This window comes from Oryx dammah, unplaced genomic scaffold (assembly GCF_014754425.2).
Source record: "Oryx dammah isolate SB20612 unplaced genomic scaffold, SCBI_Odam_1.1 HiC_scaffold_3, whole genome shotgun sequence".
Lineage (NCBI taxonomy): Eukaryota > Metazoa > Chordata > Mammalia > Artiodactyla > Bovidae > Oryx > Oryx dammah.
This window is the reverse complement of record NW_024070187.1, coordinates 64,922,091-64,945,844: the sequence shown is the minus strand read 5'-3', so window position 1 is coordinate 64,945,844 and position 23,754 is coordinate 64,922,091. Positions and strand designations below refer to the sequence as shown.

At 37.5% G+C, this 23,754-nt stretch overlaps 1 protein-coding gene across 1 annotated transcript in view; it reads left to right on the top strand.

Moving 5' to 3' along the window:
- GABRA4 (gamma-aminobutyric acid type A receptor subunit alpha4) overlaps positions 1-23,546 on the top strand; it is a 77,696-nt gene extending 54,150 nt beyond the window's left edge. Inside the window, exon 9 of the mRNA XM_040238142.1 lies at positions 21,011-23,546. Within this exon, the coding sequence (XP_040094076.1) occupies positions 21,011-21,544 (534 nt within the window). The 3' untranslated portion in view covers positions 21,545-23,546. The remainder of the gene's footprint in view (positions 1-21,010) is intronic.
- The last annotated feature ends 208 nt before the right edge of the window (positions 23,547-23,754 follow it).

Genomic DNA, 23,754 nt, shown 5'->3' with positions numbered 1-23,754 from the left:
TGAAGTGACTCAATAATTTAGCCAGCATTCATTTAGCCTCAGCCTGGAGAGCTTATTATTACATAGATGTTGGAGATAGCAGAAATGAACCACATAGCCTCACACTATTGATGGGATCTCATCATGGCTCTTCTTTGGTCAGTGATTCCGGGCAAGTTTCCTAGGTGCAGTCAGCTTGTTTTCATCACCAACTTCCAAGTGAATGGCTCCAAAATATTTATGATAGTAACTCATGCTCAATATAATTTCATTTGGTAGGTAATTTGATGAAATTGAATGTCTTAAATGAAGGAAATTCAGATTGCAATATAGCTGGCTAGAGTCATAGTTTCCACCTTGATGAAATTCAAAGAGGTATCAACATTATAGAATGCTACCAACATAGTTGTAGCGGGCTGCTTGATCACTGCAGGAGAATGATACACCGGTGACATGAGGTTAAAGCCTGACGTTGATGCGGCCAGGATCACCAAGGTGCTCCTAGGAATTTGTCCACAATGGTGCTGGAGAGAAGGACTGTGGAACAGATACCTGGATTCCAGAGTCAGTTCTTTCCAAGGATGATCTTGCTTTCATTCATCTATCCAGTATCTCTAGAACATGGCCTTTCCTGCTAATTTTATATTCACTCCCTACCTCATCACAGCAGAAGGTGAGGCATTTATTCACATTTCTGAGACCTATTAAAGAATGACTATGAAATAGGACAGCTAATGTCCACCAAAGGATCTCACAAGAAAAGCCTTCTAGGATGACTATACAAAATAGTGATTTCAGGTGTTCTTTTAGCTCTAAGGAGTTGAAGCCATATGGCTGATTTTATAATTTCAGCATTAAAATTAAAAACCAGATTTCACTTCCTGGATTCTTCTTCCCTAGGGTCTTATTTTACTATGTCCCTCTCTAAGAGCAATATTTTAGCTTAGAATTTTCTTGGATTTGTGGATATATTCATGGAAGATTTAAATAGCATTGCAGCTGTACAGAAAAGCTGTTCTCGTGTATGCTTTGAAAATCAGCTTTTCAATAACTGATAGCTTTAGAACCGTGATTGAGAGGAAAAATCCAGTCCTTGTTAAACAAGCTATTTCAGCTACTGGATGCATGCTTCAAACCATGTGAAGAAAGAGAGGCTCACATTCCTCATCACTTTGTTCCCAGAGAGGCAGGTTGGTGCCCATGGCCCTCACGCATTTTCTGTGTGGCAACAGAAGGCAAGAAGAAGGTGGGGCTGGATCTGGGAGATGACTCTGCTGCTCCATAGCAATCACTCAGCCATATTTTTAAACAGGCAAATTCATGAAATGGGAGAGGAAAAGCATTTAATTCTGGTTATCAGTTAATATTCCAGGATTGACTCATTAAGCAGTCCATTAACTACTGTAGTGGTCCAGGAAGTATAATCTGGATAGAATAAATGACTGTCATCTGGTTTTCAAGTGGATTTAAATGGGCTGCTTTTGGCTATATAGCATTGCCAACTACTTATCTCTCGAGACATATTGTGTGAGACTCATTTTTGCTGTTTTGAGTGTACAGGAGGGAATGATTGTGTTGTTGATTTATTTCAATACAGCTTATTCACTATTTATCATTTTTTCATTGAACTTACTTTATTGAATATTCATAGTGCTTGGTACTGTGCTAGTCATTAGGGGGAAGAAATTGGTAAGACAGTATTGCAACCCCAAAGAAACAGTAGAGATGGGCTCTCATACAGCATGCTGCATTGCTAGGCTGGGAAGAAGCATCAAATGCTGTGTGAAGATCACAGCCCCGATGAGCCATCTCTGTGGTGGGAGATTCTGAAGAGGGTGGTGGGGCTGTCAGGTTAAATTTCTCAGAGGAAGCAATGACTAAGTATGATATCAGAAAATACAGAATGGAGGCAAAGGAGATGAGGAAGCAGAGTGAGAAGAAAACGTGCCAAGACCCAGAAGCAAGACAATACAGCTCATCCTTGTAGAACTAAATGAAGACACCCTGGCCAGAACCCAGGTGTTTTAATTGGGTTTCCCCCAAAGCAGACTCTGTTTCAAGAATTTGTGTGCAAGCAATTCATATTTGAGGTGATCCCAAGAAGCACTGCAAGGAAAGTGAGATGGCAAGGAAGACAATCCAATAAAGTATGACTAATGAACAGATTTACCACTGTGTGTTCATCACACCAGAGGCTCTCCCAGAATATGTGTGGAACACACCTCAGAATTGTCCTGTTGTGTGGCAGAGAAGTTGAGGTACTTACTTATCAGCTCTTGCCTCTTGTTCATTAAGTTTATTCAGGAGATATTAATTTTCTTCTACTTCTGGTCAAACTCTCTCTCCCATTCCAGTCAAGCTCCTGTAAATAGGGCATTACTTAGAGCAGAAGAAGGTAGTAAGGCATCAGTGATGTCTGGGTAAACCAAACGAATATAGACCAGGCACTCATAGCCTGTGCAACACCAGGATCCCTGGAGTGGGTCCAGAGGAGGGTTTGGGAATAAATGGGGAGATGTACCTGGACTTGGAGGCAGGACCAGGTCAGGGAGAATGTTATGTTATATAAGTGTGCGTGTTTCAGGAAAACAATAGGTTCATAAGGATATTAGTTCTGAGAACTTTAATAGCCTGTGTGAGCTAGTGAGAGATGTAGCCATTCTGTGGCTTTGAAGAAGAATAGGCAGATTGGAAAAATCTTGAGGAAGTTGGATGGAAAGGAATAACACAGAGAGAGGCAAAAATCAAAGTTTTTTGTGGCTTGCAAAGTTAACTGGATTGTGTGCTAGTCTCTAAGATCTAGTATAGAGTAGGAAGGTTGTGTTTGTTTGGATAAATATACTGAACTCATTGGATATGAATAAATTTGTACCTAGGTTTGACTTTGGTCAAGAGGGTTTCTTAAGGGTAAGAATTTAGGGCTTTTCTCCAACTATCATATCACCAGAGTCAGAACAGTGCGTGATGTATAAGCAGGCACTTAAATATTTGTTGACTAATGCCTCTCGTGTTCCATAAGCCTCTTATCCTTCTCCATCAGAGGGCAGACAGACAGAAAACCACAAACACAGAAAACAATCCAATCTGATCACATGGACCACAGCTTTTTCTAACTCAATGAAACTATGAGCCATGCCGTGTAGGGCCACCCAAGACAGACAGATCATGGTGGAGAGTTCTGACAAAGTGTGGTCCACTGGAGAAGGGAATGACAAACCACTTCAAGTATTCTTGCCTTGAGAACCCCATGAACAGTATGAAAAGGCAAAAAGATACGACACCGAAAGATGAACTCCCCAGGTCAGTAGGTGCCCAAAATGCTACTGGAGATCAGTGGAGAAATAACTCCAGAAAGAATGAAGGGATGGAGCCAAAGCAAAAACAATACCCAGCTGTGTATGCGACTGGTGATAGAAGCAAAGTCCAATGCTGTAAAGAGCAATATTGCATAGGAAACTGGAATGTTAGGTCCATGAATCAAGGCAAATTGAAAGTGGTCAAACGGGATGGCAAGAGTGAACGTCAACATTTTAGGAATCAGAAAACAAACATGGACTGGAATGGATGAATTTAACTAAGATGACCATTATATCTACCACTGTGGGCAAGAATCCCTTAGAAGAAATGGAGTAGCCATCATGGTCAACAAAAGAGTCTGAAATGCAGTACTTGGATGCAATCTCAAAAATGACAGAATGATCTCTGTTCATTTCCAAGGCAAACAATTCAATATCATGGTAATCCAAGTCTATGCCTCGACCAGTAACACTGAGGAAGCTGAAGTTGAATGGTTCTATGAAGACCTACAAGACCTTCTAGAACTAACACCCAAAAAAGATGTCCTTTTCATGTTAGGAGACAGGAATGCAAAAGTAGGAAGTCAAGAAACACCTGGAGTAACAGGCAGATTTGGCCGCAGAGTACAGAATGAAGCAGGGCAAAGGCTAGTAGAGTTCTGCCAAGAGAATGCACTGATCATAGCACACACCCTCTTCCAACAACACAAGAGAAGACTCTACACATGGACATCACCAGATGGTCAACACCAAAATCAGATTGATTATATTCTTTGCAGCCAAAGATGGAGAAGCTCCATACAGTCAACAAAAACAAGACCAGGAGCTGACTGTGGCTAGATCATGAATTCCTTATTGCCAAATTCAGACTTAAATTGGAGAAAGTGGAGAAAACCATTAGACCATTCAGTTATGGCCTAAATCAAATCCCTTACGATTATACAGTGGAAGTGAGAAATAGATTCAAGGGATTAGATCTGATAGACAGAGTGCCTGATGAACTATGGATGGAGGTTTGTGACACTGTATAGGAGACAGGGATCAAGATCATCCCCAAGGAAAAAAAAAAGCAAAAAGGCAAAATGGCTGTCTGAGGAGGCCTTATAAATAGCTGTGAAAAGAAGAGAAGCAAAATGCAAAAGGGAAAAGGAAAGATATACCCATTTTAATGCAGATAAGAAAGCCTTCCTCAGTGATCAGTGCAAAGAAATAGAGGAAAACAATAGAATGGGAAAGGCTAGAGATCTTTTCAAGAACATTAGACATACCAAGGGAACACTTCATGCAAAGAAGGGCTCAATAAAGGACAGAAATGTTATGGACCTAACAGAAGCAGAAGATATTAGGAAGAGGTGGCAAGAATACACAGAAGAACTGTACCAAAAAGATCTTCATGACCCAGATAATTATGATGGTATGATCACTCACCTAGAGCCAGACATCCTGGAATGCAAGGTCAAGTGGGCCTTGGGAAGGATCACTATGAACAAAGCTAGTGCAGGTGATTAAATTCCAGTTGAGCTATTTCGAATCCTGAAAATGATGCTGTGAAAGTGCTGCACTCAATATGTCAGCAAATTTGGAAAACTCAGCAGTGGTCACAGGACTGGAAAAGGTCAGTTTTCATTCCAATCCTAAAAAAAGGCAATGCCAAAGAATGCTCAAACTACTGCACAACTGCACTCACCTCACATGCTAGTAAAGTAATGCTCAAAATTCTCCAAGCCAGACTTTAGTTGTACGTGATCTGTGAACTTCCAGATGTTCAAGCTGGTATTAGAAAAGGCAAAATAACCAGAGATCAAACTGCCAACATCTGCTGGATCATCCAAAAAGCAAGAGAGTTCCAGAAAAACATCTATTTCTGACTTATTGACTATGCCAAAGCCTTTGACTGTGTGGATCACAATAAACTTTGGAATATTCTGAAAGAGATGGGAATACCAGACCACCTGACCTGCCTCTTGAGAAACTTGTATGCAGGTCAGGAAGCAACACTTAGAACTGGACATGAAACAACAGACTGGTTCCAAATACGAAAAGGAGTACATCAAGGCTGTATATTGTCTCCTTGCTTATTTAATTTCTTTGCAGAGTACATCATGAGAAACACTGGGCTGGATGAAGCACAAGCTGGAATCAAGATTGCCAGGAGAAATATCAAACACCCCAGATATGCAGATGACACCCCCTTATGGCAGAAAGTGAAGAACTAAAGAGCCTCTTGATAAAAATGAAAGGAGAGTGAAAAAATTGGCTTAAAACTCAACATTCAGAAAACTAAGATCATAGCATCCGGTCTCATCATTTCATGGGAAATAGATGGGGGAACAATGGAAATAGAACAGACTTTATTTTGGGGGGCTCCAAAATCACTACAGATGGTTACTGCAGCCATGAAATTAAGATACACTTGCTCCTTGGAATAAAAGTTATGACAACATAGATGGCATGTTAAAAAGCAGAGACATTACTTTGTCAACAAAGGTCCATCTAGCCAAGGTCATGTTTTTTCCAGTACTCATGTATGGATGTGAGAGTTGGACTTAAAGCTGAGCACTGAATAACTGATGCTTTTGAACTGTGGTGTTGGAGAAGACTCTTGAGAGTCCCTTGGACAGTGAAGAGGTCCAACCAGTCCATCTTAAAGGAAGTCAGTCCTGAATATTCATTGGAAGGACTGATGTTGAAGCTGAAACTCCAATAATTTGGCCACCTGATGTGAAGTGAAGAAATGACTCATTTGAAAAGACCCTGATGCTGGGAAAGATTGAAGGTGGGAGGAGAAGGGGACAACAGAGGATGAGAAGGTTGGATGGTATCACTGACTCAATGGACATAAGTTTTGTAAACTCCAGGAGTTGGTTATGGACAGGGAGGCCTGGCGTGCTGCAGTCCATGGGGTCGCAAAACGTTGGACATGACTGAGTGACTGAACTGAACTGAATTGAGTGAATACATGAATGAATAAATTAAAACTTTGTTATGCTCCTGGTTCCTGTCTGCTGTATAGATGGGTCTTCAAGTTGGAGAAAAACTTGAGAAGTAAACATTGATTTTATGATACAGATATAAAGATGGTAATCTAAGCCCCTGGACAAGTTTATTCATTTACCTGAAGACTGAAAGAACTGAAATGTCTGAGGGTTGAGCCCTTTGGAAATGTAACATTTTAGTATTCCACACTGAAGAGAGTAAGTAAATGGAACATGCCTGGATTGTGGAATTTATTGGACCCATTTAACGGAGGAAGAAATAATCAGCAGTGTTAGATGTTGCCAAGACAGTATGTAAGATGCAGATTTTTTAAAGTTCTTATTGGATTAAAACATAAAAACTTGCAAGGGAAAGATGGGAAGGGAAATAAATAAACAGTGGGTTGAAGACTAAATGACCAGGGAGAGGTGGGAACATTAAGTGTAGAAGATGTTTCCCTAAACTGGCAATGATAGAGTGGAACTGGAAGGGACCAAAGGTTAAGGAGTTGTGGGACTTGATATTTTCATCCCCTTCTTTGTAACATGAGAGAAATTTTAGTATGTTCTATGTTGAGAAAGTGCAAATATTTTTTAATTGCTAGCCTGATTAAGTCAAACAATATTCCCAGGATTGTTAATTTTATGCTCTCCTCAAACATCCATCAGCCCAGAAGGAAACCTTTTAAATGGGAGTCCTTACTTACCTCTTCCTACAACTGTCAGATGAAGGCAAGTTGCGTTTTAGCTGATTCTTAGCATTGCTCCAAGGAATGGAGACGATTGTCTTCGCCGAGGAATAGGAAATAACATTACTTTTGAAAAGAACACCCAATATAGTGTTCCCATATATTTCCAACATTTTCTGAGGTAGATATTTACAGTATTCATTCAACATTTAGTTCTATTGCAAAAAATACAATGAATATCTGAGTATAGAAACAATGGAAACTTCTATTATAATAATTTATCTCACAGGGACTATCTACATTTTTTGTTCTAGAATACAAACAGCAGTATCAAAATGATATTTCACAAGTATTGATCACTTACCAACTTCAGATAAAGTGTTAAGCACTTTATGAATACTACTCCTTCAATAACTTCAAGAAGTTATCATTATTATCTTCATGTTACCCAGGAAAAATATGTAGCACAGAGAGGCTAAATAATTTCCCCAAGGTAACACAGCTAGTATTTAGCAGAGTCCAAAACTTGAATCTACCTGAGTTTAGAACCTACAGTTCTGACATTGGTTTTTAACTTTCAATATACTGCCAACAAAGATAAAAATGAAGATAGATATTTGGCAGCTTTCAGTTTTAGAATTTATTTTATAGATGTCTGTAGAGGGCAAGGGCTTCCCTGGAGGCTCAGTGGTAAAGAATCTGCCTGCCAATGCAGGTGATGTGAGTTCCAACTCTGGGTCAGGAAGATCCCTTGGAGAAGTATACAGCAACCCACTCCAGTATTCTTGCCTGGGAAATCCCATGGACAGAGGAATCTGGTGGGCTACAGTCCATGGGGACCCAAAAGAGTTGGACACGTCTTAGCAATGAAGCAACAACAAATAAAGGGCACATTTCCCTTGCTGCATACCAGATATTTGTGTCTTTTAGTTTCTGGCCTGCTAGGCTGAAGTGGTTACGTTAGTGATATACATTAATGTGCTGATCAGCCATTTACCATAAATTGCAACTCAGCTACTGGTTTAATTCCTGCTAATTTTGCAATCTGCCTTTACTGAAGTGCAAAACTGGCTTTCTTGTCATAAAGTGGTAGAACATGCAAAAGAGTCTAATACCTTATCTTCTAGCTCAAGTAAGATTATCTAGGCTCAGAGAAAGTTTTAAAATTTTCACTTTGGATAAACAGCTGTTTCAACATGAGAGCTTTATTAAACATCAAATGGTCTTGCTAATGCCTCATTGAAAACTACAGGTAATAGCATGGCACTTCCTCCTCAGGACAAGTCACATTATTTCCTGGAGAAAGTCAAAATGGCGTCAGCGATTTCTCTGTTTGACAACTGGTGTGTTGGTAGAATATCAATTTGTTCTGCTGACTGAATATGCTGTTTTACTATAGATGGAGATTTGTAATGAATTGTGTTAAAAAGGTGATTCAACGTATGCTTTATGACCAATTGACTGTGCTTCCATTCGTAAAGTCTAGGGAATGGGATTGATGTTTAAAATACAAGAGCATATGCAATAGGTACTTAATGAGTCCTTTTCCGCTACATACACATGTGTACACACATTTACTTTATATATAATTTGGCACATGCATTGTTGAACTTCATTTACCTTAATTATTTGCAGATAATTACATGTTCTCTTCCCTGGTGGCTCAGACGGTAAAGATTTCTCTTGCAACGTGGGAGACCTGGGTTTGGGAAGATCCCCTGGAGGAGGGCATGGCAACCCACTCCAGTATTCTTGCCTAGAGAATCCCATGGACAGAGGAGCCTGGCAGGCTACAGTCCATGGGATCACAAAGAGTTGGACATGACTGAGCAACTAAGAACAGAAGAATCATTTTCAAGTCAGAAACTAGATCACAAAGAGTTGGACACGAATGAGCAATTAAGCACAGAAGAATCATTTTCAAGTCAGAAACTAGAGCTAATGTTTATGTTGATATCTTCCCTGGATTACAATTAAAGTTAAATTGCAGTGTCCTATGAACCCGAGGGGGAGATGTTTTAGTTTTTCCATAATTTTGAGTAGCAATTTTATAAGCATCTTTCAAAAATTATATATTCAAACCGAAGGTAAAGTCTGTGGAAAGAAGTTGGAACACAGCTTCCTTTTTGCAGAAGAACTTCATAAAAACGGTTTATCATACAGAAGATGTGTATTTTGAATGATGGTGATAGTTCATTTTTCACACAACACAAAGAGAAGTTTTCTTCAATTAAAAATAAATTTTTCATTGCTAGTTTACCTTTGTGGCTAAGATAGAATTTTCTATACAGTAAATCATCTAAATGTGGACCTATTTGTAAATATTTATTTAGGTCTGACTGTAAAGGTCCATCTAGTGAAGGCTATGGTTTTTCCTGTGGTCATGTATGGATGTGAGAGTTGGACTGTGAAGAAGGCTGAGCACTGAAGAATTGATGCTTTTGAACTGTGGTGTTGGAGAAGACTCTTGAGAGTCCCTTGGACTGCAAGGAGATCGAACCAGTCCATTCTGAAGATCAGCTCTGGGATTTCTTTGGAAGGAATGATGCTAAAGCTGAAACTCCAGTACTTTGGCCACCTCGTGTGAAGAGTTGACTCATTAGAAAAGACTCTGATGCTGGGAGGGATTGCGGGCAGGAAGAGAAGGGGACGACAGAGGATGAGATGGCTGGAAGGCATCACTGACTCGGTAGACGTGAGTCTGAGTGAACTCCAGGAGTTGGTGATGGACAGGGAGGCCTGGCGTGCTGCGATTCATGGGGTCGCAAAGAGTTGGACACGACTGAGTGACTGAACTGTAGACTGTAGAAGGTATATGGGAAACAAAGTAATATCTGTAAGCATATTATGACAACTAAGCACCAAAGAAGTAGGGCAAATATTAGGAAGAACAGAAATATTCATAAGAATTTTACAATTTTTACATATACTGGAAAGGAAGGATTAATCAGAGGAAGATTTTTTTATGGGGTAATGTGGGTCAAACATTAGTACAGTAGTTACCTTATAATAGAAACTGGATTAATGTAACTAAAATCCAAATCTGAAAAACCAAGCTGTTTATAAATGTTGCTTAACCTGGTTTAGGTTATGTGCACATATTTCAGGTAAGTTATGCTCTCTTTCCGGAGAAGGCAATGGCACCCCACTCCAGTACTCTTGCCTGGAAAATCCCATGGATGGAGGAGCCTGGTAGGCTGCAGTCCATGGGGTCGGTAAGAGTCAGACATGACTGAGCGACTTTAGTTTCACTTTTCACTTTCATGCATTGGAGAAGGAAATGGCAACCCACTCCAGTGTTCTTTCCTGGAGAATCCCAGGGACGGGGAAGCCTGGTGGGCTGCCGTCTGTGGGGTCGCACAGAGTCGGACACGACTGAAGCAACTTAGCAGCATCAGCAGCATGCTCTCTTTCAACTCCATTAGGGTAGCTTTCTAACATGGCAACTTAACATATATGCTGTAAGCAACTTCCTGAAGTGGCTAAAATTGTTGGTTTGGGATGCAAATTATGACTGTAGCTCATTTTGACTGTCTGGTCATAGAAGTAACCAACTTTCCAAGGCTTCAGTGTCCTTATTGGGAAAATAAGAACATTAATACTATGTGTTAGGTTATTAGTGTAGGGCTTGGTCCATAGTAAGTGCTCAATACATGGTAGAGATGTTGATAAAGATTTAAGACTTCTGTTTGGCAAGTGCTAATATCAGACATTAATTATTTAGAGTAGCCCGTGAATGTGAAGCATTGCTTTAACAGTCTATTTCAAGAAAATACAAGGGTAAAAAAGAAAAGGAAGATTTTAGAACATCCTTAAGGGATTTCAAATTTTAATTGACAAAGAAGGTTATTGGCCTTTATCCTTACACCATAGAGAGAAATCTTTGAATGTTGTCCTCCTGCCAGCAGATACTTTGTTCCTTCCTCTAGCATCCCTCTTCCCTATGGTTAACACTTGTGCGTGTGTGCATGTTCAGTCTTGTCCAACTCTTTGCGACCCCATGGACTGTAGCCCACCAGGCTCCTCTGTCCATGGGATTTCCCAGGCAAGAATACTGGAGTGGGTTGCCATTTCCTTCTCCAGGAGATTTTCCCAACCCAGGGGTTGAGCTTGTGTCTCCTGCTTTGATAGGTGGATTGTTTACCAAAGTTTACCAAGTCTTAACTGCCATCTAGGAATATGATTAAGACTTACTCATCCCTAAATTTCAGCTTATGTGTTACTTTCACAAAGAGACTTTCCCAGCAGTCAGGGTATGTCATGTACTCCCTAATTAAAAAAATTTTTTTTGATAGCATTTATTGCTTGTTATAACTTCTTAATAATTCCTGGTAGAAGTTGTAAGGCCTGTGCTTTTCACCTCTGTACTCCCCATGCCCAACAAGATACTTGAAAATTTAGACACTCAATACATATTGTTCAATGAATGAATGGTGTAAATCAGTGCCTTTAATAAGTCCTTCATTGCTTTTCAACTTAAATGTGAATATTCTATTACTCATTTCCAACAAGAGAGGAAGCATGCAACCTGAGCCCTTTTTCCTAAAAATAAATCTGTTAAAGTCATCATGAATGTTTAGATTCAGTGGGTAAACATTATCTAATGTTCCAAAGAAAGTCGGCTTGCTTTAGGTAAGGCTCTTGGCTCATCAAAGGCTTCCTTAATGCAAAATAGCTGTGATTTTACTAAATGACTTGGCTGCTAATTCTTCAGCTTTAGAACTTTCTCCCCAAGCAGAAGTATTTGCAGATCTAGTCCTGATAAATTATTTCTTTTTAGACATTGCCCCTGTTGCCTTTGCTGATGCAGATAAAACTGTGACTCAGACTGCTTGCTATGCCAGCCTCCTATAGGGTTGGCAGGGATCTGAATTTTTCTGCATGGCTATTTATTATAGCACAATTTCATTTTGATCAAATCATATGAAGTCTATATTAAGAAAAGCACTGTCCAAATGTTTTCTAAGTTCAAATACAATTTTCTGAATATTTTCAAGCTGAAAAAAATCATTTTCATAGGATGATGTGGTTTATTTAAAAAATGAATTTGTTTGGACACCCAAGTTAGAAATTAAAAAACATGGTAAGATTTCTTTTGTAATATTTTATCAGTTATCTACATATATTACCTTTACTTTTAAGGATTAAAAATATCCTTAATATAAAATATGAGCAAAAGTTATAAATTATTTTAATGACATTTTTTCAATACTTAAACACATGTATGTTTTGAAATCCACGATACGTGTACATACATTGTCACATGAAAATCATAATCTAAAAGGAAAACAAAAATATTTAAGGAAAAATATTGAGTAGTTAAAGAAGGACCTGGAGCTAAGTCCAAATTAGAAGCTTAAATGAAAACCCTGGTTGATTCAAGCCTCTGATTAGGATTAAGGAAAACTGAAAGGAACTCAAGAAATATCATGGAGAACTCATATCTAAGCAACTTCTATGGTTTAGAAAGATGATGTAGATGCCTCCCTGGTGGATATATGGAAGTGTTTTCATTTGTTAAGGACAAAATTAAAAATGTTACAAAGAAATCGATGCTTAATTCCTGTTAAAAGCATCTCAATTTCTCTACATATCTTACCTTAACTCAATTTAGGATTTGGGGGGTTATCAAAAGAGGATACTCACTCAGTGGTGAAGAGAGAACAGACTAGAAACAAAATACCTGAGAAGAGAGAATTGTTTAGGTTTTGTTTATTTTTTTTCCTATGAGAAAGTGAACATTCATTATTTTAAAATATTAAGATGTATGTCTTAAATTTATTAAAGTTAGATTATTGTCTTTGATTCCTGAGGTTGCCATAGCCAAATAACAAGATCAGTTGGCTTAAATAACAGAAATTTATTTTCATATTTCTAAGGACTAGAAAATCCAAGATCAAGGTTCTGGCCATTCAGGTTTCTGATGAGAGCTCTTTTTCTGTTTGCAGACGACTGCCTTCCTGCTGTATCCTCATATGACACAGAGAAAGGGTTTTCTGGTGTTTCTTTCTCTTTCGTAAGGACATTAGTTCTATCTGATCAGGGCTTTGTTCTCATGACCTCATTTAATATCACATCCTTAAAGATCCTATCTCCAGTATACGACCTTGAGGAGTTAGGACTCCAACATATCAATTTTGAGGGGCCATAATTCAGTCCATAGCAATGATTAAAACTTTTTAATATTTCAGTCTTTACCTTTTTGGACATTTGTTGCCTTCTGCTATCCCCAGTTTCGTGTCTTTCATTGTCTCATTTCTTCTAATTTAAATGTGGAAAAAAGTCCTTTGGCTACTATCATTGAAATTAAAAAAAAATAAAAAGAGTGATACTATAATGCCAGACCAGTATTTCCACAGATACAACTCTTTTTAATATTCCATTATATTGAGAAAGTGGGCCAGCCAAACTGAGTTGCCAAAGTTCTAATTGTGAGCCAACATTCTGGGTATGTCTTTTCATAGCATAAGTGTGAATATCATCCTATAGGTTGGATTATAACAGTTCTTCCAGTCTTTTTCCCTGGTTACCAGTTTCTAGACTTTACTGGCAGTTGGAATGTTCCAGAAAGAGATCAGTGAATTGATATGTTAATACATGAGATGCTTTTTAAAAAAATATAATTCACATCTTTTCTGGACATTGAAATACTTGTGGCTATAGTTTTTCTTACATATAGCTTTGACACATGGCTGTTGTTGTTGTTCAGTCACTAAGTCATTTTTGACTCTTTGTAACCCCAAGGACTATAGCATGCCAGGCTTCCCTGTCCCTCACCATCTCCCAGAGTTTGCTCAAACTCATGTCCATCGAGTTGGGGATGCCATTCAACCAACTCATCCTCTGTCGCTCCCTTTTCCTCCTGCCTTCAATCTTTCCCAGCATGAGGGTCTTTTCCAATGAGCTGGCTCTTTGCATCAGGTGGCTAAAGTATTGGAGCTTCATCTTCCACATCAGTCCTTCCAATGAATATTCAGGGTTGATTTCCTTTAGGATTGGTTGTGTAAGTGTGAGTCGCTCAGTCGTGTCCAACTCTGTGACTCCATGGACTGTAGGCCACCAGGGTCCTTTGTCCATGGGATTTCCCAGGCAAGAATACTGGAATGGGTTGCCATTCCCTTCTCCAGGGGAATCTTCCTGACTCAGGAGTCAAACCCAGGTCTCCTGCATTACAGTCAGATTCTTTACTGTCTGAGCCACCAGGGAAGCCCAGGATTGACTGTGGTAGTTGGTTAATTAAAAGTATGTTAGCTAAGTGTCGGGTGCAGAAGAATCACTCAGTAAAAATTAACCATTATTGCTGCTGTTGCTGTTTTCCTAGATGAGCTTTTTATATTTGTCTTATACCATAGGATTTACTCTAGTGTTAATTCTTACCTTTATTATGTCTAAAATGTGTTTTAATTTCATTATTGCATTTTATATTTCCTTGTATTTATTCTTATTTTTGCCAGCAACATCCTTTTCGTGGCTGACTTCATCACAGACTGTCTTTAGCTCCCTCTACCTTTCTAATTATTCAAAGCAGGCATATTATTTTTATAGAAACATAGAAAAAATTTTCTAAAATCTTGTTGTCTGTAATGATTTGAGTATGAATGACATATCTTTTTATTTCAGGGACAGGATCTTGTTATCTGTCTTCTGGATTATTTCTATACAATATCCTTTGATGCCTACTAGGTACTGAGTGCCTTGCATGCATTATCTTATTTATTCCTTATGAGGAAGTACCATTATTACTCCTGTTTTAATAAGAACTTTGAGGTTTCAAGAGATTTAGTAAGTTGTCAAATATCCCACAGCTGATAAATGGCAAATTCAGTATTCGAGTCCAGGACAGTCTGATCTGATGGCTCACAATTCAGTTTAGCCAGTGTTTCCCATTTTCTGATCCCTGATGACTGGCAGTAACATAACTAATAAATAACATGCCCTCTAAATAGGGCCTAATGCTGAGTTCTTATCTAGATCCCAGGTTATTCCTGTGAACAGTTGGAGTGATTTTAATGCTGTTTTCATCATTGAGCAAGAGAAGATCTATCCTGTTCAGTGTCTGCATTTGGAAAAAGTGAGCGGATGATTCTTTGCCCTCTACCCTCTCCATTTTTATGTTGGCAGTATTGATGAACACACATCCTGGAGCAATTCCAGGTAGCATTCTGGTCAAGTCCAAGACCACCTGATCAAGCAGAGAACTTCTGCTCTGATTGGTGAAGTGTCTGACCAAGAAATTTCCTCTCCTACAACCATCTATTTAACCTACAAAGTCTTAGCAAATAAAAAGAAGCACTAGAAATCACTGTGAAATAAAACTAACCAAAGATCACTTATCTTCAAGAAACCCTACTTATTTCAGCTTCTAAATATGCTAGACAAAATGAATGAATTCTGTAAGACTGTGTTCTCTGGTAATTCCAAATTGGAGGCATAAATTTCTTATCCCAGTGCCTGATATTGAAAGTAATATTTCTATAGCTTATGGAAATGCAAACACTGAATTAAAAGCTAACATTGGGAGGAAATGAAATACAATAAATAGAGAACTCGGCATTTTCATTTCTACATTTTGTTGTTCAGTGCGTGTTGGAATCCCCTGGTAACAACTGATGAAATATTTAGCATGTTTATTTGTAGGGAATGTTTTTCATTTCTATTTGGTAACATTTTTAAAAAAAGACTCCTGAAGGTCTTCCATGAGTCATTACCTTGGGATTTAGTTTTTCATCTGCTCTTACCATTATTGTTTATTTTCTTATTAAATAAGATGTGTGTCTAACCCCTGAAGGCCTGTCAGAACAGGACTTGAATAAATGTCTTTGCATTATTGGATTTTTTGGGTATGTGACTCATTGATATTCTAGAAGATAAACCTGTTCATTATTAGCCTTGTTTGTTTTTAATTTAGAAGGGTTAAATTACATTTTATTAAACTTCATTAGCTTTTCAAATAAGCAAGATGAATGTGGCTTGCGTTCTGCACAGTCACTTTATCTCATTGCTGCTAGAGTAATAAGTTGAGATGAATTTTCTCTTTGCAGTTGATAATACTTCTTTAGAAATCGTGTCAGATCATAGTCATGATTGACGAATTGCTTGGATTTGCTCTTGTTTGCCTGTTGCTGCTTTAATTTGTTGGTAATGTTTAAATCTGCCACCTCACATCTCTATCCGACAGTTTCCGTTGCTTCAGGCTATTGTGACTAATGACAAAATGATCTCAAACTAAATCATTTTTTAAAAATTCAAATGAAGCTTAGGTGCTTTTCTTGTTTGTAACCACTGTACATCTGCTGAATACTGATAGAGATACTCAACCCTGTGTATGAAACATAACCTCACTCTGACTGACACATTAGTGGGTCCAATACTTGAAGGCTGTGTGGATATTATTCCTAGGGAGTCCTGTGCCAGTTAGGTCAGCAGATTTCTCAATCCTTTTAGAGTTTTTCATCAGGGAAAATGACAACTACTTTTTACATCGAGGACCTTGAGACCTCAATGCAAAATAACTTCAGTATCATTTGACTGCCTGGCAAAGAGCAAAGATTTAAGCCTTGAATCAGTCTAGTTCTTCTCTGCTTTTGTAGGTTATGATATTTAGAGTATTGAGATTTCTTAGGCATTCTTAGTCAGACCTGGCTTCAAGTCCAGATAATTTATACACCTTAGGTGTTATCTGCAATATTATGGACATATGTCCATAAACAAAGAGACAGTCATCTGAAGGTCAGATAGAAAGTTTCTGAAACTTATTCTTTATTTTTATTTATTTATTATTTTACTTTACAATTCTGTATTGGTTTTGAAACTTATTCTTTAATCTGAAAAAGAATCTTGACTCTGTATTATATCCATTTCAGTGAAATTTATTAAAAAATGAAGTAGATGCCTGCTATGTGCATTAGCCTACTATGATTAATAAGATAGCTTTCTATCCTAGAAGTTCACTAATACTGTAAAACTGGGAATAAAAAGATTTGATTTTTTTTTTCAGATGATAATCCTGGTGGCATACTTCATACTGCTTCCCCTACTTTCATAAAGTCTCATGCTTCATTGATTCTTTTTTCAAATCACAGACTGATCCTGCCTCTTTGACTTGAAGTCACTGTTTTCTCCAGACGTATTCTTCAAGTCTGTGCTTATATTACTTTGATATTTAAAACTTGCCTAGTAGTGGATAGTGTCAATATAATTTTCAAAACGTCAAAACATGAGTCATACAAATATGGAATGAATCTATGTCAAGGTTTTGTCTAATTCATTAATTAATGAGGATACTACTTATTAGTAAAACTGGCTCAAAATCTTTTTTGCGGGAATGCCTATAAGTAACCATTATTATTGTTATTTGAAAAGAATACTAGAATGAGACTGCTAGATTAGATACAGAAGTAGTTAATATCCTTCAGGGAGTCAAAACCATAACCTTTGGTGCTCCTTTCTACTGAACAGTAATCTATAAGTTTATATGTAACTCACAGTGTTGGGGGTCAAATCCAATATTAAACAGCAAAATCAAACTCAAGTATACTCTCCAAGAAACTTGATAATCCTTGGGTGGACTTTTTAAACCATGCTCCACAATGACATTGCAGGGACATGCTGTATTCCTTTCTGATTTCCAAGTCTTGAATAATTTTTAAACCATATACTTGACTAATACAAATACTTGACTAACTCCTATAGGTGTAGTTTATGAAGTTCTTTAATGTCTCCCCATATTTGAGTATCCAGAGGCTGTACAACATGGCAGAACACTCAGTCACTCACTCTGTGACTTTCATCCACGTAACCCCACTGCTGTGAGCTGCATGCCTGCTCGGTTGTGTCCCATGGACTGGGGCTCGCCAAGCAATTCTGTGTATGGGATTTCCCAGCAGTAATACTGGAGTGGATTACCATTTACTCCTCCAGGGGATCTTCCTGACCCAGGAACTGAATCCACATCTCTTACATCTCCTGCACTGGCAGGTGGGTTCTTTACTACAAGTGCCATGTGGGAAGCAATCAGCTATATTAGAACATAACTCACAGTTGGTATTTCAGAATATTTCGGAAGGATTCTAATCTGGAAGAAAGGAAGACAGGGTCCTACAAATGTTCTTGTGCTTCCTTCTGAGGCACAGTTAAGTCACTTATAGATTCGTCTTTTAAGGTCTCACTTTTAAAATTCATTAGGCAGGACTGGAACAGTCTGTGGAGCTAACTATTCCATACTACTGAGGCAAGGCTCTTCTGAGGACTCCACCAAATGCTACATAAATGGTGAGATTTTCCACTATGTCTGGAGGGAGCATGCACTCTTCCTGGCTTGGTATGTGCTGTGCAGTTTTTTCTAATCCTGTCAGGTGGTTCTTTTTGCCTTGGGTAGTTAACTCATACTCAAAAGTGGATCTGTGCATAGCAAAATTCTCACTGGGGACTCTTCAGGACTTTTGGCTTTTTTTTTTTCCAGTATCAAATTCTCTGCTATTTTTTCCTATGAATTCTAGCCACCTTGATTTCATCATGTTCTCAGCCTCATTTCCTCAATATAGGGGGTCTGTTAGATTGCGTGTGTATTCTCCTTTCCTCCACCACAGCATGCAAACTGAGTTTTGGTTTTTCTCTCTCAGTTATTGTGTCCTGTGTTCTGTAATGCTCAATCTCTTAAAAAACAGTTGTTTTACAAATGTTTTCCCTTTTTTTTTTTTTTGTCATTTCCTATTTTGTCATTTTTTTTTTTTCAGTTCCTGTTGCTCCATTTTGGCCAGAAGCAGAAATCTCCAATTCTTAGAATTTAGTCTGAGGGAAAATAGGAGTTTCTAAAGATTATGGACAACCCAACTTTTGGTGGAAGAAGGCAGTATGCAAATATCATGCTGTATTTGAAAAGATGTATTTCTCTCTTGCTTCTGCAATCAGGCCTTTATTACTTTCTTCCCTTCTTTTCTTAGTATATTTAATATTTTGCCACAGCTTGACCCTTCATTCTATTTTACTTTTTCTTATATTTTTGATTGCATCATGTGTGTGGGAGTGCATATCTTCCCAATGATAGTGTAAACGCTTTAAATGTTGTGGATATACCTTATCATTCTTTATATTTTTCATCTTGAATGAAACATCTTAAAATTAATTCTGTAAAGAGGGATTCAAAATCTGAGGATTAATCAGGTGATGTTTATAATGTATTTTGTATAGGAAAAGTACAAGGCAAATAATGATACCTTTAGCTTTTAGGTCGGTGTTAATTTTGGTTTCACGTGTTTCCACTCAAATTATGTGACATATGTGAGACTACAGTTTCTCATGAGTTCAGCTGCAACCAGTTTAGAAGAGTACTCCAGGCTGACATGAAAAATACTTCTTAAACCTTTTCAGATCCTGCTTTGGCTCTGCATGTTGCAAGGCTTTTTCTTCTCTCTCTACTCAGGGAACTTGAGGCCATAATTCACAAGTCTATGAGATATGTATGGACTGAATGCTTTCAACTTGTTCAATAAGAGTAGTATTGGAAAAATATTTTATGTGTAAAATAAATATTTCTCTGTAAAGGGAGCTCACAAGTAATTTTGTATAATATTACCCATAAAGTTCCTTGCAAGTTGGCTCCTTCTAATCATCCACTTGTGAGCTTTTCTTCATCATGTCTCTCTCTCCTCTGTACTTCTCCATCTCCTTACGTACCATTTATTTCGTAAAATGGTGGGAAAAGAGGATGGAAAAAGCAATTACCATATACCCTTAGTATAACTTAGAATAAACATAATTAAAGAGGAAAGATTGTTGCAAAAAGTCACAGTATCTTCTAAAGATAGACATGATTATTTTGGGAATTGTTTGAGCAATTGCTTTCCTTCATTAGTATGGACAATCTATAGTTGGCTCTATGGTTATTTATCATGCCTGTCAAAATATAAGAATTTTAATGCTTACCATCTGTATTCAGATACAGTCTTGTTCTATACATAAAATCATTTTATGGAAAATGGTGAATTCCATTTTGATTTAAATACTATTGGTAAATAGTTTGAACTCAGATATTTATGCAATGATATGGTGATGATATTTATATTATAATACAACAGTTTATTTAAAAATGATTTTCCTTTCTATTCACATTATTAATTGTGGTGAAAAAACTAAAATGCATTAGGACTTCTGCTGCTGCTGCTGCTGCTGCTAAGTCGCTTCAGTCGTGTCCGACTCTGTGCGACCCCATAGACGGCAGCCCACCAGGCTCCCCCGTCCCTGGGATTCTCCAGGCAAGAACACTGGAGTGGGTTGCCATTAGGACTTCTAGATTTTATATAATAATGTCAATGTAAGATTATGAAAATAATTCCCAGGGATTTAGAAATTAAGGTTTTGTAGTTCCTGTCTTTTAAAGGAATATTATACACGTACAGATGGCTATTGTTTTTATTCTGTGCACAAAAATAGATATCATTCTTGTTTATAAAGTGAACATTAAGAATGGCATTGAAACATGTATAATATCACGTAAGAATCGAATTGCCAGTCTATGTCCGATGCAGGATATGGCACGCTTGGGGCTGGTACACGGGGATGACCCAGAGAGATGTTGTGGGGAGGAGGGTGGGAGGGGGGTTCATGTTTGGGAACGTATGTACACCTGTGGTGGATTCATGTCAATGTATGGCAAAACCAATACAGAATTTTAAAGTAAAAAAATAAAATAAAATAAAATAAAATAAACTCATTGAAATGTATACAGCGTATCAGTAAAACTGGAGAAAGATATTGTACAGTTATCATCATGAACCCTTAAAGTAAAATCAAGTATAACTCTAGTTCAAAGTTCTAAAAGCCTAATCTTTCCATAGATTTAAATTCTAATTATTCATAAGTATGGAAAATATTTTGAAATAAAAGCTGCTTCATTCAGAGTTTCAAATATATATGTGTCCTTTTTAAGTTAGATATTCTTAAGCTTTCACAAGAAGCTGAATGACTGTAGCACGTTAATAAAGGAGCTAATTTGTAAGTATTTGATCCATTTAAATTTTGTATAATTGCATAAAATTATGTAACCAATATCATTTTTAATATACCTTTTCAGAACACAAATGCCAATTTGAGCATGAGAAAAAGAGCCAACGCCTTGGTTCACTCTGAATCTGATGTTGGTGGCAGAACCGATGTGGGAAACCATTCTAGCAAGTCTTCCACGGTTGTTCAAGGATCTTCTGAAGCCACACCACAGTCTTACTTAGCTTCCAGTCCAAACCCTTTTAGCCGTGCAAACGCAGCTGAAACTATATCTGCCGCAAGAGCAATTCCATCTGCTCTTCCTTCTACTCCTAGTAGAACTGGGTATGTGCCCCGACAAGTCCCCGTTGGATCTGCTTCTACCCAGCATGTGTTTGGATCAAGACTGCAGCGAATTAAGACCACAGTTAATAGCACAGGGACTTCTGGGAAGCTGTCAGCCACTCCTACTCCCTCTGCTCCACCACCTTCTGGATCTGGCACAAGTAAAATAGACAAATATGCCCGCATTCTCTTTCCAGTAACATTTGGGGCATTTAATATGGTCTATTGGGTTGTTTACTTATCTAAGGACACTATGGAGAAATCAGAAAGTCTAATGTAATTTTGTTGCTATAGTAGTTTCCTAAAAGATGATGAACTTAACACAGAATGTCTTTTTAAATGTTTTTAAAGATAAACAATTGTTCTTTACTAAAATAAAAATTCCATGTAATTTTTCCATTTAAAAAATTCAGCCAGTCATTGGGAGAGTTAATTAATTCCTTAGTGAAGGGAAAGTGAGCTATCTTTCATTTCAGAAAGATGATTTAAATAGAATCAATTCAGCATTCAAATTAGATGGAATACAGACTATCCTGAAAAGTTGGGACAAGCGAAACAGGGCTATTAGAGATCCATGGTGCATATTTATGCACTGAATTTTGAAAACAGTCTATGATATTTTCTAATACACACTATGAATATCAACCAACCACCCTAAATTTCTCAGTGGCACTGCTCTTAATCAGAATCTTTGGATATGATATGCCACAGTAACTTTTGGGGATCCTCTTAGTATCTTCAAGTAAAGGACTTTTCCTCTTATATGAAACACTTTTAAAAGGAAAATGGAACACAACAAATACTGACCAATAGAGTGAAACCTCTGCTGCAACAAAGACAGAGACCAGGAGAAATGTGTGAGACCAGGAGAAATGTGTTCCTGCCATGTGTTGGCCAAACAAGAGTTAACAGTTGACTAGAAAATTTGTACTTTGAGCCAAAGTTTAACTTACTGTATGAATTCCTTTTGGTAATAGTTCATTCAGTTATATATCCTTTCAACATATAGTTATTCAGAGCCTATCATGTTCCAGGCACTCTGTTAGACACTGTCTCTCTAGAAAAGCTCTTTCAACTTTACCTGCACTTTTACTCAAATAGGAGAGTGAGTGCATGCCAACGAACCACCAACTAGCAGAAGACATTGCATTCTTTAGTGTAGGAGGTTTATTTAGAGTCTGATGACATAATATTTGTTTCTGCTATATTGATAGAGGATAACAAGTGTATTATTCACATAGCCACTTTTGAGATTAGTACACATTAACGCAACTTCAGCAAGGGACTTCAATGTATAATGAAAATGTGGTAAAGACTGTTCTCTTAGTGAAAAGCACTGTGTACCTCAAAGTAGTAATCTGGGTACTGTAAGACCTTATAGATTACTTGTCTCAAACTTGATCAGAATCACATATAGAATTTGAATAGAATTTGAATAGATTCAGAATAGAACTTGATTAGAATCACAGAATTATCGGAATCAGGAATTCAATACAAAGCCTTTTAGATATTTTTCCCAACTTAAAGCTATATCAGCTGGTGAAATACTAAGCTTCTAGGGAGTTTTTCTGTCCATAGTTCATATTTCTGGGCAGTTTTATGTTTATTTTGGGGGGAGTTTTTATACAGTTTCATAACGAAGGTGAGTATTTTAAAATTATAAGAACAGTAAAAGAATGGAGTAAAGGGAAAAAAAAAATCATGACTGGGGGTAGGATGCCACTGAGGCTGTTATGTGGTTTATCAGGACTTTCATGTGCTGATTTTTCTTTTTTTTTTATTAGGTAGGCTTAACAGCTTAATTAATTTTCTTTCAGCAGTCCTATGCCTCTAAATCTAGGCCTAGTTTTTTTGGTTGTGTTACTTCCAAGATTTTTCTTCTGTACTTCTCTCTTCCTGATCTAGGGTATGTGTATGAATGTGTTCTGGAAGTTTGGGGAATATTTTGATAGAAATGGCCACCTTGTCAACAATATTTCCTATTTTTTTAGAAAAAATATAAATTTGCATTAGTTTTTTAGTTGTTGAGTTGCCTTGAAATGGTTGTATATGAGACCTATAAAACGTGCAAATACTAAATATTAATTTGAATCATATCTAAGAATTCCTTCTTGGCTATGTCTCTAGCTGTTTCTTAGAATCATCAATAATTTTAAGGCTGAAGAATATTTTAGAAATCATCCAATCCAAACTCCTCATTTACAAATTGATGCCAATAGTATGAAGCCCAGTAAAATTTGTATATGTGTATATATTTAATAAAGAATACTTATAACAAAAAAGCTGATAATAAATTATTTCATGAATGTGAATAGATTTATAGCCTTCAGGATGATGTTTGAAATTGTGGTCAGAAGCTATGATTGTTTCTTTATTCCAACAAAATGACCTTATTTCTTTGGTGAGGAAAATGCTCCTTGCTTGTCTGTTGGCCTATTCTTAAGAATAGTTCATTGGCTTTCTTTTTTTTAAAGAAATTCTTCTCCCATA